Genomic DNA, 16916 nt, shown 5'->3' with positions numbered 1-16916 from the left:
GAAGCCGTGGCGTCAGCACCAGCCTAGTGATTGCGTTACGCTTTTGTTACGAAGGCAGTGTTGTGAAACATTAAGAAACTTCATCCAGCATTGTTTGTGTACTTCCAGTGCTTTGCACCGCACGTGAAATAGCAATGTTTACAGCAAGGAAACTGACCCTTTGGTTGGTGCTCACCCGCAGAAAGCTAGCTCCTTGCCAAAGCCACATCATTGCGATTCTCAACTGTGATAACTAGCTTCATAACAAGGCGCATTCATGCTCTTCTTCGTCGAGAGTGGTCACAACAAAGCATTTATATTGAATGCAGATTCATGAGGATGCCATCACCGGCCCCGCTTCACCGTTGTCAGTATGCTTAAACAAGTCCTGTTTTATGAATGAAGCTGTAGCTAGCAGTTTTAGTTTTTTCTACCACTTGAATCTGCTTTTGAAGTAATTCCGCAGGCTGCAGCATCATATATAGCGTCTCGTCGAATACGGCTCTTGTCAGACGTGCTATAACTGCCAGACAAATCTGGTAAGCGCGACAGAGCTATAGAGCATTGACTTTTACACAACAGGTGAGTTAGCCACATAGGTTTCAGCAGATGTGGGGCACTTCTGGAAGCTGTAAGACAACTTCCGACATTTTTTTACCAAACTTATGCGGACTTAATAGCTTTTGAGTAGAATCTGACATTGCAAGACCCAGGTGATCATGCGAAAAAGATGGCGAGGCAGGTACGCAGACTGGCTCCACCAATCGGAGGGTGCATTTCGGTCATGTGCGCTCACTCTGCAAATAGGCTCACATGGTAGGACTCCTCTATGCCGCAATTTGCTGTTTGTGAGTGAACGGAGGGATGAAAAGGTGGCTCTTTCAAACAAAACCAACGTGACCGCAATAGGAAATGTAGCATATCAGCAACGTGGCGCGGAAAAAGCCCTATTTTTGTGTCTGCCACTAAAAAATTGGTTGGCAAATGTGATACATCTATTACGGCTAAAATATTGATCCAGAAGGCAGAAAACTTCGCAAGGTTATGTGCAAAAGCTCTAGAATCCGAAGGTGTGATTGAAAAAAATATTTGTGCATGATTTTTCAATATCTGAAACTTGCTTCTGCCTTAATCTTTATCTGTACAGTATGAACCAACATAACCTAGCAATGACCAATCCACAATTAGGTTTGTTGGTGGAGCACAATGAGGCGTATGATGTGTTTCATAAATGTGGACTGAAGAAAAGAGTGACCAATGCAACAGGCCCTACTGCTCCATTCCAAGCTTGTCAAGTACACCATGCAGTACACCTTACTGAAGCAGTTGAAATTTATTTGCAAGCTGCTTTACATTATTACAGGAAACCGTTAACGCTTTGATTTCCATAGGTGAAATATGGCGACAACACTGTGGTAAATGATGTGTGCTGTATTTGTACTCTTACGGCAGCATGGCAAAGTTGCAGAAGATATGGCTAACACCTGTAGCACACGTATATAAAAATGAATTTAAATGTAAGTGAACACATGCAAGCGAGTTATTTCTGCAGAACCAAAGGTATCTAAAGCAAGTAGGAACAAGTTGCATGACCTAGACAGTATTCCTCACCACAAAACAGCATGCATGAATGAGTACACGTACACTAAGGTAAGTTTCGAATTTCATCTGTGCACTATTCTTGCGGAACCGACTTCCTATCATTTTTGTGATGTCATTAAGTTCTCACGCAGCATATCGAGAAACGAAACATACCAGTAACCATGCTAGTTTGGCTAGCGTGACAAGTTTGACTAGCCTGGCACACAACATTTAAACCTCAGAATAGAACACACCAAAATCTATGTTAATTTGAATAGCACATGACTCAGTTTGACTAGCCAGAGCATAACACCTGTCAGCTCATAAAAAGCTCGCAAACCCTAACTGCAATCAGCACAAATTTGTAAAGAGAATAGAACACAAGGAATGCAATTCACATGAACACATACATGATGAGCTGTCGTTCTCTCTCCTCCGAGTTCCACCGAAGTTCATTCAGTTCGAGAATTTCCTTGTTGAGAAATTTGTTCTGCACATGGAATGCTGAGACTGCATCCTAAAATGAAAATTTATAAGAAGAAGAACAAAAAAAGAAGAAGCTGTGAGGTTTTGGCATTAGGAAAGTTTAAAACCTAAACAGCCACGCATCAACAAATAAAAGACTAATTCCAGTATTCACAAACTAGCCTCAACTTGAAACTCTACCTAAACTTACTGAGGTAGTCTGGAGCACAGTGCCGCGTATGTACAAAAGAAGACACTGCATACCAGTACTGTTTCCGGTGATTCCTGTAGGAAGCAGAAGTTTTTTGAGAAACAGGTCACTCTAGGACGTTCAAATGGACACCAAGGACAGCTGGTTATAACATATTAGCTGGCAAGTGGGGTGTTGACAAAGCTAAGTGATCACTTCCCTTGAGGGATGCCCTCGCTACCATTCACATTCTAATGTCAAGGTGGAGTTAGTGACTATGTCGTTGCCCTGCTAAGTACGAGGCCATGGGATCAAATTCCGGCCATGCCGGCTGCATTTCGATGGGGCAGCATTCAAAAAACACCCTTGTCCTGTGAATTGCGGGCATGTTAAAGATCCCCTGGTCATTAAAGTTAATCCGCAGTCCCCCCACTATGGCGTGTCTCATAATAAAATTGTAATTTTCACACGTAAAAATCCAAGAATTTGAATCAAGTCAAGGTGGAATGTTATGTGGAGGAACATTCTAGAATACGAGTGTAAGAAAGCATGTGATAGTATACAGGTGGTGGTAAAGGCTTTACTTAGGCCTGTTGTTTTATAACAATAAAGCTACTGCTGTTTGAACCGTGGCTACTGGAAGTGCAAAGAAGACAAGAACACAAGGTACACGCAATGCAAGACAACTCATAGCACTTGCGTCATCTGCACTATGTGATCTTTTCTGTTTTGTGCTGCCTGTATAACCATGGATCTGTACCAACTCATCACAGTGTTTGCCGCTTTGTGAAAACAGCTTAATTAAACTAAAATTCTAAACCGAAGTTCTGGCCAAGCACTCAGTGAAATGGCACATTAGACTGGCCATTTGAAAGCGTGACAGCATTGCAGAGATCATGCAATATGAAAACGTCAATGCACCTACAAAAGACCTTAGTAGCGTCATTGCAGCTTTACAAGAGGCTCCTGTGAAGAGGAGAGCCAAATATTATCGCACTGCATGCAGCAGGGAATTTACAATCTTGTGTTCAAAACAGAAAAAGTCACTGGCTCTCACTCTCACATAATGTCAACATGCAGCGCCATTGCAAGCTGCCGGACCCACTACAGCTATTGGCTGATTTCGTGATTGCCAAGAATGTTCCCATTAATATATATTTACAAATTTTGAGTCAAATAAATTCAACATATATATGTCTGCGAGCTCAAAAGGACAGAAAAATAATTTCATCTTTGGACTGCCAGTCTATGCATGACAGTCGCAGGTAGCTGTGCCTGCTCCTTGTGGCCTCCAAAATAGCAGTGACATGCTGCGTAGCCACTGTAGTCTACTGTAGCTATCTTTAGGTGCTGCCCTTTTGCCACCAAGGCTCTCGTCTTTTGAGCAGGGCTTTGGCTTCTCCCCTGTGTAGCTTCCAGTGTGCTAACGGAGACTAAAAAAGAGAAAGCTGCACATCGGTACGATAACTCCTCTCATACTTGATGGATTCAAAAAATGTTTACACCGTGAGATTCATGAGACGAGGTCCTTTAAGACTGAGACCATTATATGATTGGTTAGAAAAGTACTTTAGGGCCCCTGTAAGTAGAGGAACGTGGTCATGAAAACGGGGAATGTCCGACTTGCCTTGAGTTGCTCTATCTCCTCAACCATCTTTGCCATCTGGGCTCGACAGGCGTTCTCTTCCGCCTGCTCGGCCTGCATTATGGTGGCCTGCTCTTCCTTCTTCTCTTCCTCAATGTCGTGCAGCTCGTTGGTGAGCGACATCAAAAGCCTGTCTTTTTCTTTCAGCACTTCCTGGTACAAAGAGCTTTGGTCTTTCAAATCATCAAGTTCCCTCTCCACAGAACTGCGGGAACAAAGAACAGATATGGAAAGAAGGTGAATGGAAGGTGAGATCTAATTGGAAGGGTACGGATTTGAATTTCTTACAGCTGTAGTGGGCTGCGCTATTTAAAGGGAACGCTCGAAAACGTATGGCTTACTCTGTTTACAATCTAACAACAAGTACCAGCTGAAGCTAGGCCAAAGCACTGTACAGGTGTGTAGAAGGGTACCAAGGTACCAGGTTTACCATCTAGAAGTAAGCTGCTGCAAATCCATGCGATTCGAGGCTCGTCAGAGAAAAAAAACATTTGCAGGCATTTTGCACTTGCGTTCCCCTTAACATTGGATCACAGTGTACATTATATTCTGCTTAAGAAGTAGTGACATAACGTTTCAACTCCTATATTTTTTTTTTCTGCATTAAATGAAGGTCAAAGTACTCTAGATCTTAGCAAAAAGATAATGGCAAGCATTAGGATGCCCAAAATAATTTGCCGTACTACTTGTTTGTATGAACTGGTTGTGATTTTAGTACACGAGAGGTGGTAGATGCGTCATGATATGCTGACTTGCTGAGTTCTCGGGATCACTATGGCTGCCATACACAAGCACAGCCACAAGAAATGCGTGCAGCAATCTTTTTAACGAGTATAAGCAACATCAACATGCTAACATTATCATACCAGCAACCGGCGAGGGTAGTAATGCTATCAGCGCTGTCACGCTAGCTAGTCTTCAGTCAGAAAAACTGTGAACAGCGTTCCAATCCATGGTTAAACAAACTGATTAAGAGGTGTTAACTGGCCGTCAGCGCACATGCATGATCCTATTTCCAGCTTACCGCAAAGGCTGCTAGAGAGCATTGGGATGCAGTTTGACCTAGAGTCACTAGAAAAGATACGGTAAATGTGGCCGCAAGTCGCTGCATACCTAGATGTAATATACTTCGGCACTGACAACACCTTGCCATGTTTTTCAACACAGTTTGAAATGAGTGTGTATGTGATTAAATTTCATTTTTTTTTACATTTATTTCACAAGTCCGTTACTTTATTTATTTATCGAATTATGTTCCATATTCATTCTGATCTCTATTTGCTTTTCTTAGTCTCGTCCTGTTTATTGAACTGCTCTGCTGTCAAACTTCCTGGCTGTTTTCGTTTGAATGTTCTTTTGTCCTTTCGTTGGTGTACTTACATATTTTTCTTTCCTGCGTAGTCTTAGTTATATAACTTTGTGGCATATTCTTCCAGCTTATTCTTATACATATACAATATATTTTATTAACTCTCTCAAGGTTACATCAGCAACAAAGAAGAGAGGACGCAAGGCAAGAAGCTGCGTTGTTGCCGCTGAGAGCCACCCTGCGCCCTCTGCCGGGGTGTATATAGCCCAGCAGCTGATCACAACAGCAGTGGTAGAGCGCACTCACAAATACAGCCACAAAAATATCTACATCTGACATTTGCATGAGGTGACGCCTCTACTATCACTGGACGTTATTTAACAAAACTACTCCACGTATTCTATGCACAGGAAACTCATTTACAATCAACCGAGATACAATGCAATTAAAATGAAGGTACATGAAGCTATATATATGTTCTAATCACGAACTATATACATTCAAACATGGGAATAAGTTTGATTAATTTATGCCGTGAAGTCTCTTCAAGTATGATGTTGTTCTTTTGCAGAATATTGAGATAATGTGTCAGGTTGAGACTTGATAAAAGGAACTCATTCTTAGTGGAAACAGCGTTTTTATACATAGAGATTAACTTGAATGGGAATAACTCTGATATTGTCATGATATCAAAGCTTGCAAAGTAGGGACCCGTATGAGTACACCACGGTACATAAGCTATTAATCTAATTGCTCGTTCTTGAGCAATTAGAATTTTCATTTGGTTCCGCTTGGTTGTTGTCCCCCAGACCATGAGACAATAAGTTATATGTGGCAATATAAATGCATTGTAAATTAATATTTTCACTTTAGGGGGAAGTGTGTGCCTCTGGCGACATAGGATGCCATTAATCCTGTTTATTTTAGCGCAGATATTCTCAATATGTTTATCCCAATTAAGAGACTCGGTCAAAACAACACCAAGACATTTCACAACTGGCATGACCTCAATATTTTTGTTTGCTAACCAAAGGTCGAGATTTGCGCGCACCGTTCTGTTTTTAGCTCGGAACAATATTGCTTCTGTCTTGGTAATGTTTACTTTTAGGAAATTCTTAAAGGACCATTGACGCAGGAATTCTAAGAACTGATTGCCGAGTGCTAGGAGGTCAGTTTCTGCATTACTTGAGGCAAGCATTGTGAGGTCCTCTGCATACACTACTATGTGCACAGGAAGAGGAGCAGAAAATATATCATTAATGTAGATATTAAATAATAGCAGCCCCAGAATGCTGCCTTGGGGTACACCAGAGAGGATAGGTTGTGAGTTTGATACAGCGTGATTAAGGGGGACCATTTGTTTACGATATTTCAAATATGATTGAATTAAAGATAAGCTCGTTGCTCTAATGCCATAGTAATTGAGTTTACGTACCAGTAAATCATGATTAAGCAGGTCAAATGCTTTTGAAAAATCAACGAATATTCCGAGTACAAGGAGCTTTTCCTCAAACGCATTTATTATTATCTCTTATTATCATGTCTTAGTTCCAGAATTCTATTCACTTGTTTGTGTGTTATCCTGTTTACTGACTTATTTGTTGTTGAAGCTTACTGGCTCTTCTGACTGAACATTTTTTTAGAGCGCAGTTCTTAGATGCCTGTTCTTGGGTTGAGCGTCGCCGTCCCTCGGCGTAACCACGCAAACGCACTTGTGCCACTGTTCACACGTTCTTCATCTTCTTCTACAGCTGGCTCTGATGCCGCTCACCATGCCAGCATTCCCATACTGCTCCTCGTGCTCGTGCCATTGCTATGGGAGCAAGAAACATGTCATGGCTCCCTTGTTTTGACGTCACTATTGGTGGCGACTGCAGTCTGCGAAATGTCTGTACGCTAAAGTTTCACTATCTATGGTCTGCATGCACAACATTTCAACGATTCCGCATTTGTATGCGTTGAAAAATGATGTAAATGCTACACACTAACCATTTGGAATGTGTTGAGCAACAGCCAATACATTAGGTACAGTGGTGACAGGGCGGGGGATTCCCCGCGACTATACTTAAATCGGAATTACTAATTAAACAGGTACATATTAACATGGTTTTACTTTTATACATATAAGCAAATACAGAAGAAAGCGGACATGAGAATGACTATTGCGGTAGCTCGGTGGTGGAGCATTGCCCGCATAATGCAAAGGATGTAGGTACAGCTCCCACCTGCAACAAGTTGTTTTTTCATCCATTTTCATTTCCCTTGTCATCTCTACATGTTGATAAAAGAGAACAGTAAACTACTTCTATACTTTTTTTGGTTCGACTGTCCGTTGACTTCGTGTGCACGTAACTTGCTGTGTCGTTAGTCCTTCACATACTTATTGAGTCCTTAGTCTGTGTCCTCTATTCTATGCATCTGATCTGTGCACATAAGCGAATCTGTTCACTCGTGTGTACCCAGCAAAAACGTGGCCACTTACCATCGCCTGTTCTGTGTGCTTTCAAGTTGCAGCTTGCACATGTAAAGCTCGTTTCTGAGCTCGAGAAGAAGCTTGTCCTTCTCATGGAGCATCCGTGTGTAGTTTTCATTGCTTGAATTCGCATACAGCTTTATGCTGTGAAATAACAAAGAAACTGTTGTAGCAGTGTTCAAGGGGGCAGCAGACATCAATTGATGCAAACGAAATGTTAATACATATCCACACATCTGCATAAGCTGTGCTGATATCAAACTGAGACTGCTCTTGTCTTCAAAAAAAAAAAAAAAAAAACAAAGTTATACATAAGGAGGATGCAGCAGTAAAAGCAGTACCAGTACATTAAAGAATTCTAGTATGGTTGACACAGTTTCCACTTATGTTGCTGCACACGAAATGATGCAAAAATGTACGTTGGCTGATACAACTCACAATGTTAACTCAATTGCTTTCAAAGTATTATTGGCACACAGTGAGCGACACTAGCTACACTGTGAAATAACTCTTGGTAAGGTATTGTTAGCTTTAGCTCATTATCATCACAATCGTCCACTTTTATGTCCCCTGCCAGGATGAAGACATCACCCAATGATCCCCGGTTACCCCCGCCCCTCATCTCACGAATTTTCTAATCTCGTTCACATCACCTGATCTTTTGTCACACACGGCTGGATTTTACCATCTGATGATAATAACAATGATAATCACTTACAGCGTCTCCTGTTCCCTGCTTCCTAGGTCCAGCTGTTGTCGGAGGACCTTTATCACTTCCTTGCTCGCCATCAGTTCGTCATCTTTACACTGGAGCTCGTCCCGTAAGGCACTTGTTTCTCGTTCCAGCTTTAGAGACGAGTGACATGAAATGAGTGGACAGCGTACACACAGAGCCATAGATACTATTCCAGATAAAAGAAAAATGGAAGTTGGGTGAGTTTGCACACATTGATCTCTAGAAAACACAGCACACTTGAAGACAAGGGCTAAATGAAACAAATGAAGGTACAAGTGTTCTCGATGTACTTTGTGAAAGCGATATTTTACGAAAAAAGAGGGATGGGGCAGAGTAATAGCTGCACTTGTTAAAGAAACTATCGGATTTCCGTCTTTGCTGTGTCACTTGTAAAGTGCTTTATTCATTTATTGCAGTATATTTACCCTCATGATGTTAAAACATTCTTTTATTCCTAAGAATTCTGATTTGATGTACATGCTGGGATTCACAATTCCTTTATCACGGTAATCTCTTTAACCATCCTAGATTAGAACATTTTCTACCTATAACTCTAATCGTGAACAAGAAAGTAAATTATCCAAAAGCTGTAACCATAATTTCTTGGTGCAGTGTACCATTGTAACCAATGCTGACAACCAGCTTTCCTTACCACACTTCTTTACCGTTTTAAAAAAATTCAGCACGGATCAAAACCTACATGAAATATTTTCTTAATAATGAATTAAACTTTTTAAATATGCAGTTTTTTTTATAAGATATTTGCTTGTCTTGTAGCTGTTCTTCGACAAGCCATGCTGCCTATGTAGGCCTACTTCGAGAGGAGAGTGACTCGGATCAGCATTGCAGTACACGCACAACGCACACAGGATGTGGATATGCAGAAAAATTGAGTGGCGCTACAACTACAAGGACATGGTGCATGCTGCAGGATGTGGATATGCAGAAAAATTGAGTGGCGCTCCAACTACAAGGACATGGTGCATGCTGCAGCATGCACCATGTCCTTGTAGTTGTAGCGCCACTCAATTTTTCTGCATATCCACATCCTGTGTGCGTTGTGCGTGTACTGCAATGCTGATGTGGATACTGCAACAGGATGTGGATATGCAGAAAAATTGAGTGGCGCTACAACTACAAGGACATGGTGCATGCTGCAGCAACACGTGGCACTGTCTGCTGTTGAGTGACATCACATTGTGTATCTGTCTTCGTGCTTGCAGTGCTACTCAATTTCTCAGTGAGACAGATCGACTAGCCCAAACTATGGCATTACTTAAGTTGCCGTGTAACTTCCGAAATAAGGGCCGCTATCTTGTACACATTCTAAAAGCCGACGTTCGATTTTGCCTCGCGTGATTGTCCAGGCTGCGCTGATATCGCAGCCTAGGTCAATCTAGTCCAATCGCGTGAGGCGAAATCGAATGTCGGCTTTTCGAACGTGTACAAGATAGCGGCCAAGGTCTCTGTTCTGGACCCACAATACCTCTTTGCACTTGCAGCAGACCCCTTCGTGAAGCTTTCGAAGAATTGGCGGTGCCGAGGCAAACATCTCAGCTTCCACCTTGGGCCGAGTCCGAAAGGATTCCTGCAGCCTTTTCTTGAAAGAAGTGAAGACGGCAGGCGACTTCAGCTTTGAAGGCGACGATGGAATGTCATAGTCTTCGTACTCATAACTGTCCTCCTCTTCTCCGGTGTAGAAGTGGCTCAGTCCTTCCACCTTTCCGTCTGCAAATGTTTGACGCCCAAGAAATGTCACGCCATTTATTATGACAGTGGTACATGCTAGGATTGCGGGCACTTAATGGAGCAGATTACATGTTTCTCATAGTCACAATCTGTCTGGGTCCATTAAACAAGTTCAATGCAGATCAAGTTAAGCAAGCTTCGAAAGTGGACGTGTGACAGAGCTATTAATATTTCTCCTTATATATCTTGATTCAAAGGTAACAAAAACTGCTTACATCCTATTTTACAAAACCAAAGTAAGAAAGGAAAAGAAATAATACAGTGAAATCAGTGTTATGGATGCTTTTCAATGCATTGATGCTCGGTCACTGATGAATTTCTCAAGAAACCGAGATCAAGAACAAATTCCACAAAGATGAAAGCAACTAATGTAGCAAAATACACACATCTGTGGAGGTACATAATGTCAAATCTTTGAAAAAACAAAAACATGGGAATAACGAATGATGTACAACAGAGAAAAATGTAAGTTCTTGCATCATTCATCACACCTATTTGACAGCACAAGTAAAATAAAAAGGTTCTATTAGCTACTAGATATCTATTGCTTAAACGGTCACAGATCTTATCTCACTGGGTAGAACAACTGTTGAATGAAAGTGATTGAAGAAGAAATTACGCAGATACCACACACTATGGGAATCAATGTAAATGAAGTTTCCTGTGCTGGTTGCTTTGATTGACAATAATTAGCAGTGATGTTGATGGCAAAAACCTAACTTCTTCAACGTTTAGTGTAACATGCGAATGGTGAGTTGATGTTAAATGTTACCTTGCATGCACTACTGCTGTTTGTCTGCGTAGTACATGGAACAGACAGGGAGAGGCGTTTGCTTGAGGCGTTGTTGTGCACCATATTTCATAATCACTGAAAGGGTTGGGCATTTTCATTGCCTCACATGGCACATTGTATCGTGGCAGAAGCATTAAACTTGAATTGGATTGTGGGGCAGTATGCACCAAAACCACAATCGGATTATGAGGGACGGCGTAGTTGGCAGACTACGGATTAATTTCGACACCGTGATGTTCTTTAACGTGTTCCAAAATCTAACTGCATGTGCGTATTCTATTTCGCCCCAGTCGAAATGCGGCTGCCGCGGACGGGATCAAATCTGCAACCTTTAGAAATGCCATAGCTGCGAAGCTACTGCGGCATGTACATTTGACGGTCGACTGCTTCCGTAGCGTAGCCTGGACCCTGCGGTGTGCTTTAATTATTGTAGCTCTGCTTCCGCATGCCCCGTGTAATTTGTCCACTTTACATACTTGCAGGGTGTTTATTGTACAGAAATAGCAGGAACGTACTGTACCGCACCTTGAACTTAAGCTTATCCCGTTTCCGCACATCCGCTGTCGTATAGTAGTAGGATTTCCTTGCCTTCTCACTGCACCCCCACCCCCCCCCCCCGCCGGCATGGGAACTGCCTCTTCTCCTCCCTCCTCTCTATAGTTCTATCTGGGTCCCCCTCAGGACCCGCAAGTTAGGAGAAGTGAAGCACTACACTTTTTTTTTCTATGCTTTTGAAGGGGGTCACGGATAACTACAGCTGTCAAGAGGCTAATGTGGTGATGCCCAGCGGGCTCCAGAGGGCACTGTGCACATTCGACGTGGTGGGGCCCACAGGAGTTTCTCAAGTTGTCTTTCCTCTCTGACTCGTTCCTGTCATGTATAACCCCCCGCCCCCCAATGCCGCAAGCCAGGCAGCAGCAGCAGCACTGGGAAGGTCGAAGGAAGAGGCAAAGAAAGCTTCACTTTGAAAGTGATCTCACAAAGAACCACTTTACAGCTGCTTCCTAGTGCACATACCTACTGATGAATGTGTACTAATATAAGCTTACTTTGGAAAATATATTTAAAACTTTCAAGAAGGAACTGGGATTGTTCAGATGCCAGTGCACTGAAGCTGTAACTTATTTTTCTAATTAACGATGTAAATAGGAAAGAAAAAAAGTTCTCACTATCTACTGTGCATCTAGCAGTAAATGTTTATATAATAGAGTAAAATATATAGTTTGTAGCATTTTGTAAGGAATGATACACCTTTTCTTTTAAACATAAGCATGAGGGCACACCACCACCACTCACAAGAAAGCTGCCCCAGGACTGAAGCTTTCTTCTAATATGAAAAAATTTCACAGTAGGGAGTTATCAGTACCACAATAATTTGAACTGTAACATCCAATATCAATAGGCACTGTTCAGTTGAAACATAAAGCACACAGACCGTCTTCCAAAATCTGATGTGCTGCAAAGAAAATAAACACCAATCTCCAGCGACATGCTTTACATTCAACAGCGAATGTCTTTAAAGAGATAGAGCTAAAGTATTCCCTAAACATCGCCTTGTTTAGAAAACATACAAGAGTCACAGCTCACCGTCGCCGCTCAGAGATCGTTGCTTCTTTTGAAATGATTGTTTGAAGTTGGAGAGCACGGAAGAGGCAGGGGGCGCTGGAGGCGACTGCACGGCAATGTGCTCTCCCACAACGGTCGCGGGGCACTCGACCGGAAATAAGAGCAGGCCTCGGTCAGGCTCGTCGTTTTCCGACACTTCCTCGGCCTGCGGCAGCTTCTTGTGCAGAAGTCCACTTGTTGCCTGCATCGAAAGTTGCTCGAATCTGTTGTATCATGTACTCATCGCTGTAACAAGAGAGCACAACATGAAGTATACAAGATGGGAACTGTATCTATTTCATGTTGCATTCCGTGTTTAGCACTGTAAATGTGTCACACAATTCAAGCAACCTTATCAGGATAACAAAAAAATTCTTGTATTCCAATTACATTCCTTTTCACACTTCGTCAGTGGTCAGAGTGATGTCAACAAAATCAGCTGGCCGTGAAAGGTGGGTGATAAAGTGGCACAGAATCGAGTGGAAGGAATCACTGCATTACACTGACCCTGCTAGCTCAGCTCCCTGCATAGACAAGCTCTGTTTTATTGCTTGGTGGTGCTTGGCAGAAGAAAAAAATGTCGTTCCTTGTGCATCAGTAACAGCAGATGTATCCTCCAAAGACGCGTGTGTTAAGTCTTACAATGCTTGAGCATAGATAGGGATGTGACGAGTTATCTGTTTCAGAACTGTTACTTGATGTAAAAAAGAAAAAAGTTACTATCACAGCACCACGCAGTCATCGAACGAAGTGTGGTCTACATATCTAATGAATTCCAGTGACAGGCCTTAACAAAGCAAGAAAGAGGTAACTTAACAAGTCGGGCAGTAAGATCATGAAATTTACAGTGTTTAGCAACCACAGTGAGTTAAGTAAATGCCAGTGGTTTTTGGAATGTAAATTTCATTGCCCAAGTGGTCAGACGTGCTATCTCAACAAGCTACATTTAGCGAAAATAATGGGGTAAGAGGCAAGTTTTAGCCGCAGCGTACTGTACTGTAGCACATCACATACATGGAGACTCTCCGGGGGAAATGATGAATCAACAAAAAGCAAAAGACAATGCCGCAGGTTGAAGCATTTAAGAGGAAACAAATATTGTACAAGAAAGTGTACTGTATATATCTTTCTTTGAGCGAATGGTCAGCTCACACTACTTCTCACAGGGAAAGACAAGCATGCGTTGCTTGCACACCGTCTAAGCTGTCTTTACACATCTATTTTGACACGCCCACCACTTCGCACTTTAAGAAAAACACCGAAGTTGCTCACTGGCAACAGTACACAACGCCTAGAAGGCGACAACCACCACTCACCCTGACACGCCTGATGAATTACAGGAATTGTTTCACTTCCTGACCGGAATCCACGTCACTAGACTCCGAGCCGACAGTGGTGACACAAACATTACTGCCCCAACTCAGGGGAAGACGAAACAGATAAGGACAGTCTGCCTGTAGCCAAATGCTCCTCTTATCTCAGGAGGGTCTTATCTTGGATACTATACTGTTTCTGCTTGCAAGAATACAGGTAAACTGGGAAGAAAGCCCAAGATTGTTTGGTCTACAAACTCCCGTTATCTTGGCTTAGCTGCGTGTTCCTCTCAAGTTTCGCTATGTAGGCTCATACCTATCACCGTGCTTTGGAAGTGGTCTCCCTCACTTATTGCAGATACTATAAGTGAACAGCCATGATGCTGTTGAACGTGAAATAATGATAGCGTCAAGTTGCACAGTGTTCACAGCATGCAAAATAGATGGTGTGTTTTCACAAACATCACAATATGCTTTGGCCATCTGCATTGTTATAAAGGAGCAATGACACAAACATAGTGTATGTGTTTATTCACAATAGCCTTGTATACCAGGTGACTTTTTTTTCATTTGTATGAACAAGACCACATTTTTAAAGATCACTCCAAGGTAAACATTTAATAGAAATCCAACTCGTTCACAAGCACTTGACACTAGACTAATGACATGAGCACCAAACAGCTATAACAGGATTTAACTGAACCAAATGTTTTGGAGCCATTTCAACTCCTTTATCATGTCACGTCAGAATGCTGCAGCAGCTTCTATTGGCTTTGTGTGCAGTTCTAGCACTTTTAATACATAAAAATATGTAAGCGTTGCAATATAGCAAACAATATACATAACGCTTATATGGTAGCACATACATATTTCTTGGAATTGCCTTCCTATGTTCCAGGCTGTGTCTCAATTGGTGCTGCTATATCATTCGAAATTGTACGAGACCTTACTCAATGCTCCATGTTCCTAAGGAACAAAGTTATCGAACGACGGTACTGAAATGTTTTACATGAACTCTATCACTTTAAAATGCATGCACAAACCTGCAAAGATGAACATGTGTCCGAGACAGAGCGGCTGTGCTTGAGGTTGAGATTCCTCTGAAGGCTGTATGCTCGGCGATAGCGCTGCAGTTCTTGTAACCAGTACAAACTCGCCTGGCGGTCTTTGGCTTCCAGGTGATACTGCCGCTGAGGTGTGCTGCAAACAAAGCACACCAGGAAAACAAGTCAACTACACCATGGTTACTTGTATCATGCAACAAGGGCTAGCAAGCAGAAGTGAAAACAAACAAAAATGCGCACACACAAGAACATATTTGTGGGCAGTCATCATAAGGTATAGGTAATCTGTAGAGGCAACCGATGAATTTAGGAGTACTTCTTATTGAATTTTTGAGGCCTACTAAAACAGCTGGTAGTGGCGCTTATCCTGTCTAAATTGTTTCTTAATTTGTGCCCCTCATCTAATAGTCATCAATGTACCTTTCACAGGAATGAAGTGAACTTCGCCAGCAGAGATCAGGTAGGTTAGCATTTCAGACACTTCATACACTGTGTGTCCCACGTAACTTGTACCAAAATTTAAACATATGCAAGTCTCATGTAAATGGATAAAAGCAAGGTAGTATTATTTGCCGTCACTTGGAGCAAGTCAAACTACTAGTCGCACATCACGTTATCGCATTTTTCAGGCTTTTTTTTTAGGTTTTAAAAAAAAAAGTTAGGTAGCACATATTGAGCAACAGAAAGCTGGATCAGGAATTTCTTAGGATTTTCTACAATTTTCTGATTGACACTTTTGGCCTGAATATAATAATTGATAACTTGATTAATTAATTATTAACTGAATGTAATTTGGCAAAATACAAAAAAAATTTGTCTGACTTGCTCCAAGCAATGGCAAACAAAATTACATTGTTTCTGCCCAGCTACGTGGCGCTCAGTTGCACATTTTTAAATTTTGGCAGAAGTTATGTGGTACGCATGGTATATACTGCAATGTGATGAGTCATGCGCAAGAACATCAGTGCTCACAGAGACACCTAGTCACTATGAGCTCAATCACAGTGAGTGGAACTTCCACCATAATGCATGACCTATGTTCCAGACATGTGAACGTGTTAGCAGCTACACAATCAAGAAGGCACCCTCTTCTCTTTTGTCAAAGGTGTAAGTTGTGAAACAAACGCACACAAAAAGACATTTCCAGTCTGTTGTACTTTCATTGCATCATTTTGTCGCAAGATTTCACCACCAGCATTTCTACTTCCAAGTATATGTCTTCCATAATTTTGGTATGTCAACAACAGTATGCACCCACTCTACTTAAACTCTCTTTTAAAGCATGCCATGTAAGACATGTCACTTGTTACAGATTACGCAGAATTGACTGTTACATATTTTGAGATGCCATTATAAAAGTACATTTAGAAACTGAACTGCTCAGACATAAAAACCTGTTGACAAATGCATAAGCACTTCCTGTTCAAACTAAGCAAGAGCATGGAAAGAGTTTAGTCTCGTCTCGTCTCGGAAGACAAGATAGATGCGCAGACATGCAGAAAGAAAAGTTTTTTTTTTTTTTTTTATGGTGATGTCATGTTCTTGCGTTGCCCATACAAGCGTCTCATTTGATGAAAGCGAAGAGAACAAGTGTCGTAAATCTTTGAAGCTTCTGTGATTTTTGCTGCAAAAGCAAACAAAGTGCTGCTGCACGTTAAAAATGTACTTGCACTTTCAAGAAAAGGCCTCAAGTAAGCAGAAATTTGAGGACTCGGACGACTCTTGCGCAAAGCGGCCGCCTTCTTTTTCTTTCGCAGCTAGCAGATGCTAGGTGTGTCTCTGCAACACGTACCGATCGAATAAATAATTCAAGGAATGTAGGCGGGCGGCGAAGGCGCGTGCAACGCGACGGCAAACCCACCGATCGCCAAAAAAACGCCGAGCAGTCGTAGGTGTCGATGACAAAAAAAGAAAAAAAAAAAAAAAAAGACGCAGCCACTTTCCCGACGCGACTTGTGTGCGCAATACGATCGCACTGGGGCCGCACTTGAGGGAGCCATTCAGTCCCGAACGC

General features: G+C 42.0%; 1 protein-coding gene across 1 annotated transcript in view; it reads right to left on the bottom strand.

Moving 5' to 3' along the window:
- LOC126539132 (TBC1 domain family member 2B-like) overlaps positions 1-16916 on the bottom strand; it is a 176233-nt gene that overhangs the window by 158096 nt on the left and 1221 nt on the right. The window contains exons 2-8 of the mRNA XM_050185863.3: positions 14882-15038; positions 12508-12727; positions 9865-10106; positions 8361-8488; positions 7652-7786; positions 3843-4065; positions 1971-2077 (exon numbers count right to left, since the gene is read on the bottom strand). Coding sequence (XP_050041820.2) covers positions 1971-2077; positions 3843-4065; positions 7652-7786; positions 8361-8488; positions 9865-10106; positions 12508-12727; positions 14882-15038 — 1212 coding nt within the window. The remainder of the gene's footprint in view (positions 1-1970; positions 2078-3842; positions 4066-7651; positions 7787-8360; positions 8489-9864; positions 10107-12507; positions 12728-14881; positions 15039-16916) is intronic.

Source organism: Dermacentor andersoni, chromosome 11, assembly GCF_023375885.2.
Source record: "Dermacentor andersoni chromosome 11, qqDerAnde1_hic_scaffold, whole genome shotgun sequence".
In the NCBI taxonomy this organism is placed as follows: domain Eukaryota; kingdom Metazoa; phylum Arthropoda; class Arachnida; order Ixodida; family Ixodidae; genus Dermacentor; species Dermacentor andersoni.
This window is presented reverse-complemented; position numbering and strand designations above follow the sequence as displayed.